This window comes from Sphaeroforma arctica (assembly GCF_001186125.1).
Source record: "Sphaeroforma arctica JP610 unplaced genomic scaffold supercont1.1352, whole genome shotgun sequence".
Taxonomy (NCBI): domain Eukaryota; class Ichthyosporea; order Ichthyophonida; genus Sphaeroforma; species Sphaeroforma arctica.
This window is the reverse complement of record NW_014039206.1, coordinates 3,119-12,185: the sequence shown is the minus strand read 5'-3', so window position 1 is coordinate 12,185 and position 9,067 is coordinate 3,119. Positions and strand designations below refer to the sequence as shown.

General features: G+C 41.7%; 5 protein-coding genes across 5 annotated transcripts; 1 reads left to right on the top strand and 4 right to left on the bottom strand.

Annotated features, from left to right (window-relative positions):
• Positions 1–353: 353 nt before the first annotated feature.
• On the bottom strand, positions 354–1,940 carry SARC_10695 (hypothetical protein; the record flags this gene model as incomplete). Its single annotated transcript, XM_014295257.1, has 1 exon — positions 354–1,940. One exon carries the CDS (start codon positions 1,938–1,940, stop codon positions 858–860), a length of 1,083 nt encoding a protein of 360 aa, XP_014150732.1. The 3' UTR covers positions 354–857.
• A 148-nt stretch (positions 1,941–2,088) lies between these two features.
• Positions 2,089–2,553, bottom strand: SARC_10694 (hypothetical protein; the record flags this gene model as incomplete). The annotated part of the gene is made up of 1 exon (XM_014295256.1): positions 2,089–2,553. The coding sequence occupies one exon, from the start codon at positions 2,551–2,553 to the stop codon at positions 2,089–2,091; it is 465 nt and encodes a 154-aa protein (XP_014150731.1).
• Positions 2,554–4,231: 1,678 nt separating this feature from the next.
• Positions 4,232–4,977, bottom strand: SARC_10693 (hypothetical protein). The gene has a single exon (XM_014295255.1). It carries the CDS (start codon positions 4,726–4,728, stop codon positions 4,399–4,401), a length of 330 nt encoding a protein of 109 aa, XP_014150730.1. The 5' UTR covers positions 4,729–4,977; the 3' UTR covers positions 4,232–4,398.
• Positions 4,978–7,194: 2,217 nt separating this feature from the next.
• On the top strand, positions 7,195–8,026 carry SARC_10692 (hypothetical protein; the record flags this gene model as incomplete). The annotated part of the gene is made up of 2 exons (XM_014295254.1): positions 7,195–7,505; positions 7,792–8,026. 2 exons carry the CDS (start codon positions 7,195–7,197, stop codon positions 7,964–7,966), a joined length of 486 nt encoding a protein of 161 aa, XP_014150729.1. The 3' UTR covers positions 7,967–8,026.
• Positions 8,027–8,792: 766 nt separating this feature from the next.
• Positions 8,793–8,945, bottom strand: SARC_10691 (hypothetical protein; the record flags this gene model as incomplete). The annotated part of the gene is made up of 1 exon (XM_014295253.1): positions 8,793–8,945. A coding segment is annotated over one exon (153 nt), but the record flags the coding sequence as incomplete, so codon positions are not given.
• Between the last annotated feature and the right edge of the window lie 122 nt (positions 8,946–9,067).

Sequence of the window (9,067 nt, the reverse complement as noted above, 5' to 3'; positions counted from 1 at the left end):
TATATATATTTATGTATATATATATATATATATATATATATATATGTTTCATCTAGTTTTGTTTTTCGTTTCTCGGGGACATGCTCGTACAATCCGTAGGTGTGTGCGCGCTCAGTCTGTGGTGTAAGGACGTTCTAGTTTAATTCATGAAAAATATATTCCGTGAATCCGATCCTGAATATACTAACACCTAGATGCAGGCTGTTGCTGTGAATGTTGGCGTTGCTCAGGAGCAAGTCAAAGCTGTTTAACCAAGCACAACTACTATAGTATTACAGATGTTGTGAAATGACACATGCAAGAAAATGCGAAAACAGTATTTGCATTTATTATATCATATAAGCGATTGTGTCTACTTTATTGTTATGTGTGCGCATCTACAAAGGTTACAAATGTACATAGTAATGTGATTCTGGCTAGTACATACATGCCGTGACCAATTCAAAATCTCATAAAAAGAATTTGTTTTTAATTCATGCAATATTATTGCTCTTAAGCCTGGCGCATCCTGAGTGCACAACTTGTCTCTCTGAGCTCACAGCCTTCCAGTCGCCATAGTTTATCGTCAGTTGTGCGTGAGTGGCACATCGGTTGATCTCTTCTCCACCTTGACTATCTTGGGAAATATTAGTCCAACAAATGTGAAGGTGGCACATAGCGATAGGGCGACAAAGCCGAATGCTTGATACCCCACTATGTAGTTCCTATAACCATTCTCTAATCCGTATTCATTAAATTTCAGCGCTGACAGAAAGGCTAGTAAAGGGGTGACAAAGAAACTTCAATGCCAGCCCCCAAATGGCTGGAAGAATCCAATTGTCTCTACCCGCACTTTTGGTAATCACGCCATTCAAATCCTATATGAGCCCTTCCAGTCCATGGTATGATGCTGTTGTGATACCATCCATAAATCCAATTTGTGACAAAGCCCCGCAGAGGATAAAGGCAGTCGCTATGATTGCTAGCGCTGGCAGGGAGCAAGCCAACGTAATATGTCCCAACGCAAGGTCTGTGCTATCTCCTACAACAATCGCGATGGTAGTGAATGTGACAAATGCAAGTAGACAACCAAGTTCCAGCGCTAGCATCGATTTGGTCCCGACTATCTCAGCCGCGAGGTTCCGCTTGTACACCCAATCCACGACGAAGGCTTCACCGAATCCAACAGTGAGCAGACCTATGTTTGTATACGCATCTACTACTTCCAATAGATAGAGACCCCACCCGAAGCAATATAATATACTCAACAGAACGCACAACGTGCATACCATAGCAAGAACGGGGACAAATCCAAAGCAGTCAAAGAAACGTACTTCGCGCAAGTTGACGACTATTGACTCGGTCAAAGCAAAGGCGCTATCTATACCTAGCATGAAGACTGTGAAGAAGAACAGAATACACATGACATTGCCCCACCACCCAGATGTGAGGGACAGTGCACTAGGATAAAGGATGAATATCAGTGAAGGACCTCCCAAAACGTCTTGTAGCTCTTCCGACGACATGCCTGTTTCATGCCTGAAGTGATCAGCCACCAGGAACACAGTAAAACCCGCGGCAAATGAATAACATGAATTTAACAGTGCCACAAGTATCCCATCCTGTACGATATTTTGCTGCCTGCCATTGTGACTCGCAAAAGCGGACATAATACCGGTACTAACTCCAAGACTGAAGAATATCTGTCCGAAGGCATCCACCCAAATCTGCCCGTCCTCGAGTGCACTCATGTCCCATGTGCCAATGTACTTCACCACACCGTCGCCCGCGCCTTCCAGTGTCGCTCCGTATATAATCAGCACCAAGAGAGTGACAACCGGTAGAAGCACGGTGAAGTACACTGCTTTGCCCACTACAGCCACGCCCTTGAAGAGTACCAGGAACACAGCGATCCACACAACAAAGGTCCCGAGAAAAATAAACCAGACAAATTGACCCATTATCCGTCAAGTGCAAAACGTCGTTATAGAAATAATTGGCAGGAACACTGATCATCTCCGCCGATGGCAAGTTGCCAGCAGACCAGAGCATGGGTGTGTAGAATGATTGTACGAGATACACATTGCTCCACCCCATCACTACCGAGTTTTACATTACGATGACAAAGCATATCCACAGCGCCGATATACCTAAGCCTACGAATCGCCTGTTTAGACTACCAAAAGACCTACACATGGCTTGCTGGCAGTATTGAGCCAGTGCCATCTCAAGCAGAGCCAGAGGGATTCCAGTTGTGAATAGGGCTATAATGTATGGGATAAAGAACGCACCTCCACCGTACGCAAATGCCAGGAAAGGGAATCGCCAGAAGTTACCTAAACCAATCGCCGCACCCACATTAGCCAAGATGAATTCCCATCTATTACCCCATGTGTCGTCAGGAATAACTTCATCGTCATCATTGTCCAGTCGCACATTGCCATCGTCGTATATTACCTGATTGACATCTACAGTCTGAGCAGTGCCGGTAAGTGCTTCGGCTGGTGGTATCTTCTTCTCGACCGGATGCTGTTCGGAAGCGGCAGTTGTCGTATTCTCACTACCGTCAAGCATTGTGGCGCTTCAACGCAGATTGCAACAAGGCGGTGTGTGTTGTTATACCCGCCGATTTTATGTGTTGTGGGATGTTGTCGAGGTTTGAGACAAACTTCGTTCGATTAAAAAAAATCGAATTTCGACGCTCCTCGTTTTTCACGCGCACACATATCAATTTTGACAGGTGTACAAAAAAATGTATTCTGCTTAAGGCCTCTTGGTTCATAGTCATGAATATTGTCATGAATATTTAAAGGTTGTACGAGAAGACAGTGGCAAAATCAAAGTGCACAATTGAGGTGCACAGTAGTATGTTACATGTATACCCATAGCCTACAATGTGTCGAATGCATAATCCAACAATAATGATCCGTCCTTTCTTTACCGAAATACTACATTTTATTTATCTTAACAGGAAAATATCTCGAGCTTGAAACAAATAAGGTATAAAACAAAAAGATTCATTATCGGGCAGTCAGACACCTGTGGTGTGCTCGAAATAGGCTATTTGGGTTGATTGTAGGTGACATTGGTGAAAGGGGCCTGCATATGGGCCACCTCGCACATCATATCAATTAGGTATATATCCTAGGCTGATAACCCCTGTATTGTGCTTAAAAGTACGATATATAAACATGATGCCAGTCTTACTGAGTCTAGGTATAGATGTAATTTAATTCCACAAAGGTTGTGTATACTTTCAAAGCCTTCATTATCCTGAGCTGATAGCCCCTGTATTATGCTTTAAAAAGTTAGATATATAAACTTGATGCCAGTCTGAAGTTACTGGGTCGAGTGACAAGGGTGTAATTCGATTCCACAAGAGTTGTGTACACTTGTAAAGCCTTCGTAGACATATCAGCGCATATCTATATGATTATTAATCATTTCTTGAAAAGTGCTACAGTGTTCAGTAGTGTGTGATCGTTGCTATATTTCGTTTTGCACTACTGAAGCTTTCGCCTGCTTCCAAGTCAGCATGTATGGTATATGGTGTTATATTCTCTTACAGGTCCCCAGCACCGAACTATCCGACACCTAACTCGAGATGTTTTTATATAGAAAAGGGTACTATTCGACATAAATATGTTTGTAGGGAGAGAATGTACGATTGCATACGCGTCGTTTCTAAGCATCGGCCACTGACATGTATTTTCGACGATAAAATATATGTAAATGTTTGTTCTTTTTATTAAGAAAAGTGGGCAAACCCGGCCTAAATGTTTGTTTTTTTATATAAAAATAGAACTAAAAACCCCCCAAAAAACAAGTGTTTAAAAATAAAATAAAGACATCTCGTGCATCCAGATCTCATCTGAAGTTCTGAACTCGGAGGTCGCCACAGGTCGGGCTCTTCAGTCTTTTTTGGTTGTTTTTTAAAAACAATTATTCAAATAGTTGTCACTCTTCACACATATTTAAATATTTATTGTAAGTAAATATTTTTTTTACACGACTTCACATTAGATATTTATTTTTAAAAACAAAAATACAGCCTTCCACGTTGTCAATTTGGTTTTTTTAAATAAAACATTATTAAAAAAGAAGGCTATTTCGTCGTTACCTACGTATAAATGTTGACCAAAAAAGAGAGATTTCCAAAATTCCAGGGTGACCTTGCCGGCTGCCGTGTGAGACGTGACGAGTCACGGAATACAGTTGACAGGAACATGGAACAGTCAAATCCATCTTTTGACGGAAACTTGTATTGTTTATTTACATACATAATATTATCAAGGTCAGGATATGCAAAATATGCCGGTGGATTTAGCAGATTGTTGCATTTATTCATCACTTTAGGACCACATGGGCAATCTCAGATCCCTCTGCTCAAATTGTTAATGTGGAAGGCAGTGTTCCCATTCAGATTTCGATGATAACACTAACTAGAGCAATAAAGTAGCATATCAAATGTGATACATTGCCAGTAGGCAATACAGACGCCGAGGAGGCTGCATCGTCGCCAACAGTAGATTGAACCTCAGTCGGCACAGCGAACACTGTGGAAGTAATCACCTGCACCACCAGACCGTCATCCTGCGTCACGCCGACTGTTGTCATCTGTGTGACACTTGGTTGTCCCTCTTGCCCAAGTGTATTCTGCCCCGTAACTTCACCGACAATAGCATAGGTGGTCCCAATGAATGGCATTGTATATCCAGTACACGTGTTGGCGTCCAGCTGGACATTCATGATCTGAAAAACACAATTATCACCTGCATATGATTCAAGTACATAGCCCGATGCCGTGCCGTTGCGAAGTCTCACAGAAGTCCCCAATGGGCCTATATAAAGTAGTAAAGTATGGTAGTTTTGTTACAATATGTATGAATTCTTCACAAAGTATAGTTGAAGCTTAAACAAGGGAAAGTTATGGAAGGGGCCATTGGCTACTATTTCTCTCTAAGGTAAAAATCGTGGACAAGTACCTTCAGCGCAAACCAATCCATCTGTATTGAGTGCGGTACAGGTAACATTGGTGGCGCAATCCGATAAAGGCGACCAACAAACGTTTTCAGCAGCAGCCAAGCACCAAGCGCTAGCTAGTAGAATAAACTTGAAATACTTCATCGTCGATGTTAATCGGATACCTTTCATAGGGAAACATAGAAGCATCACAGTGAAGGATGAAAGTTCAATTGGTAAATACGACTTTTGTGACCCAAAGAGGTCTCAAAAAAAAAGCTTTCTGCATAGCGACGCAAAGTACAAAATTTGGAACATCGTAAGCGTTCGATTAAATTCAGAACTCGTCCTCAAGGTACTTCAACTTACCATGAACTATTTGCCTGTGAACTTGAGTCGGCAGACGAATGAAAAAGTGATGTACTCGGCGAGCCGCCTCACTACTAAATAAATATTGACAGCTATTTGGACTGAAAGTTGAACGGGCTTTGGTAGCTACTCTTGTACATCTCTAAACCAACATGCTCGATCAATATTTAGATACATATTCTTCGTTGTATATAGTCTTTCTTCTGTACATCGAGGGATCGATAGTGAATTTGGAATTGCTTGAGGACGATCTATGCTAGTGAACTCATTGATACATCATAGGCTTAACCTTTTCCGTCGAATGTTTTTTCTCATCTGACCAAAGATATGCTTATGGATCGCAGACACCATGTTGCGACCCGGCAGTGCGGCAGTATCAACTAGATGCCAACGGTCAAGTTGGAGTTTATAAATCATTCCCTCAGATTGAGTACGAAATTAATCTTTCGGTATGCTGTGCTCATGACTGTCACCTGACGACCAAATCAGCGTGACAAGTATTTGTTGTACCATCTGGTGTCCTGGTGCTGTTGTCACTGAGTATTGTAATGCAAACGCTCAACAGTTAGAGCTGTAGAGTCAAATGATGGCTACGATGATGCCGATGAGTATATATGATGAAAAGCAAGATGCCAGCAAGTGATTTTACTATTTTGCCGGACAAACTATTTGTTGGGCAATAATTCATCTGTCATCACTCATCTACTTTGATGTTTTGTTGCAGTCGCTGTCGGCATCGGATACTGGTGCAATCCTTTCAATCAATACACGTTGGGGTAGTGAGCTTCGAATGTCTCATTCTGAGCCATCATTTATGTTTCATTCTGAGCCATCATTTGCTCACGTCAATGTCAAGTACCAAAGAATCATCCCATTGGAATCATCCCTTTGGCAACAAGTGCGATTTTTAATTGTAGTATATATATCGATTGTTGTTCATACTGTTGACATACAGCAACTACAACCCCAAAACGTGAGAATTGAACTTTGCGTTGCGATAATGATTTTCAGCTACATTAGAAAAGTAAAACTAATATGGGCATATGCTTGTCTAGTACTCATGACTGGTGTCAACGCTGAACGAGTGTGTTATTCTGGTATGTTTTGTCATGTTTTGAGTGCTAGGGAGTTTGTTCCATTAATTGTATCATTCTGAAATTCCCTTCCTGCATCCCGGTCGTAACGCATTTATTTTGTAGTAGGTTGCCACCACAGACGCGCGCTTACCTATGATGATTCCATAGTTGTGCGATTTATTGTCATCACAATGAAAAGCAAAAGAGCGCAGCGAATTTTGTATAGCTTTATCGTGGTGGTACATGAAACAGTATTCTCGCAACACGTAATATACTACAACACAAGTTTTGATATCTGTATCTCAATATCATTTGTATATTTCATTACAGCGGAAGAGACTTGCTCAGCAGCAGTCACTTGCCAGGTGCTCGACGCGAGTGCTGATCTGTGCGTTGCAGGTAGCAAAAGATTTCGTAGAGAGCTAGACTTATGTACTTCATTGGCGAACGGCATATCACAGTGCCAATAGAAACAGGTTTTATTCATTAGATGAAGTTCGGATTGACGTTTGTAGATTGTAGCTATTTCTGGTGTTTGGAAATCAAATGTGTGACCCTTTAGGCTATGGGCTGCCGTATTAAAGTGTCACCCGGTGCTATCGCTTATGAGTATCTTTGTCCAATCACTTCTATCAGATTGAGCTCTCAAGCTAAAACATAAACATTTTGGGGTCTTATATATAAAGCCACCAGAGTAGCTAGATCAATGCTCGCCGATGGAGGGCAATTTCATCGTACATCAGGCACCCTCAAAGCGGCGTAACCTATCGCAGAAACAGGAGAAATATGATCAAACAATGCGATAGTAATGATTTTACCCCGTATCAGACAATACTCAAATTCAATTCTATACCACGACCTTGCAGGGACTATTCCGGGCATAGACACGTACAACAAGCTCATCAAGACCCCTACAGACTATCAACTGGAGATCTACGGCGATCCATTCTGCACACTAGCGCTCATCACTTCTAACGCCACACTCAACACTTGCGGTGAGGTCACTATTCCTCTGCTGGGATTTGGGTTTTACTTCAAGGTCACTGAGACTGTGAGTAGTACTACTAGTTCAATTGCCGCTACGGCCACCTCACAAATAGCTTCCACGGTGCCGATAAGGTGAGTTTAGCATATGTTGGGGACACACCCGTAGTGAGGGTCTGCTACTATAGTCTATTCACTTCGCTTCCTTAATGTACTATTCAGTCATGATTTTGTGAATTTGCCAGATAGGTCTTATTGCGCAGTATTGTGGTATGTGGCACATGTGCGTATTAATAACGCTGCAATGAAAATCTCGGTTGATGTGTATATTGCTGCTGCAATGGTAGTAATATCCTCTTGTGTGCGTAGAAGAACATCATACGACACCCTCAAGCTTAAAGCCAGACCGTCTCCTTCACAGCGAAACGAAGCCAGCAGCCACAGCAGAAGATCAACCCACCGATATCCCAAAAGGAACGCTGCCACCGACACCTGACCAGCCCAACGATGCCGAGAATAACAATTCAGCAAACCCTTTTGTATGTTTACTTGCGGGGATGTTTGTGTTTGAGGTGCTGAGATTTACAAGCGCTTAGACACGACACATATATAGTACATGCACTACAGTAGGCAGCAACAATAAAATTCGAACGAAGTATATCGCAGATCACATTTATCTAAGGTCGCCCAGGATAGTGGTGCTTAAATTGTATCGTACTGTACGTGTTCTGTGGATTAAGGTTCACAAGCGCTCGAAGCTGACAGCCAGCATATGAGAGCCATAATTGGCATTAGTAAACTACGATGAAACAGATATATCCTATTTGTGCATAATTTGAAAACGTATTTCGCTGTTAGTTCGTACGGTGTATAGGTGAGTGGATTTTGATGATGCCAACAATAGGCTTTTACGAATCTTGCGCTTACGTCTTTATGGGGCTGCTGGTACTTGGTGTATTGACATGTACAACATCATAAAAATAGTTTATCCTATTCGAGGTAAATTAAAATGTACAAATATAGATACATCATAAAATACATTTCATGCTAATCGAGGCAAATTGAAATTTACCAACACACATGGAGGCCAAATTGACAAAATTTAGTAAGTACAATTATTTGTTACTATGTATTCAAGTATGAGAAGGTCCTGGTATTTTGCGATAGCACATTTACATAAATGTCCATGTGTTCATCTGCGCTTTACCTACGCTCCATAATTCGAAGACTATAGACAGTACGGCAGCCGATTTTAGGATTTATGGAATCGAATGGAGCCACGAGGCTCTGAAAAACTACACGCACAGTTGCATTCGCATTCACTGCGTCTGTAAATGAAACTCGTAAATGCTACACCGATACAATTCAAGAAGGTGATATTCGACAATGGATGTCGTAAAAACGTCGTAAATTAGCATCCGGCTATAAATCCCGGAATTCGGCTTCTTTCACCACCCGCGGCCCAGAACTGTCTGCGGCATTTTGCGCGGCCATCTCCAGATCAACTTGTTTCTCACTGCCATTATCGCGTTGGATTTTGATCTCCTTTAAAACTGGGTCGCCCCTATCAGGAATCTGCACGAGCACAAATCAATGCATTGGTTGGTGTGTGTGAAAATGTGCACGCGCATATATATATATATATATATTCATGTATATATGAGCTATATATACATATATATATATATTGTTTTTTA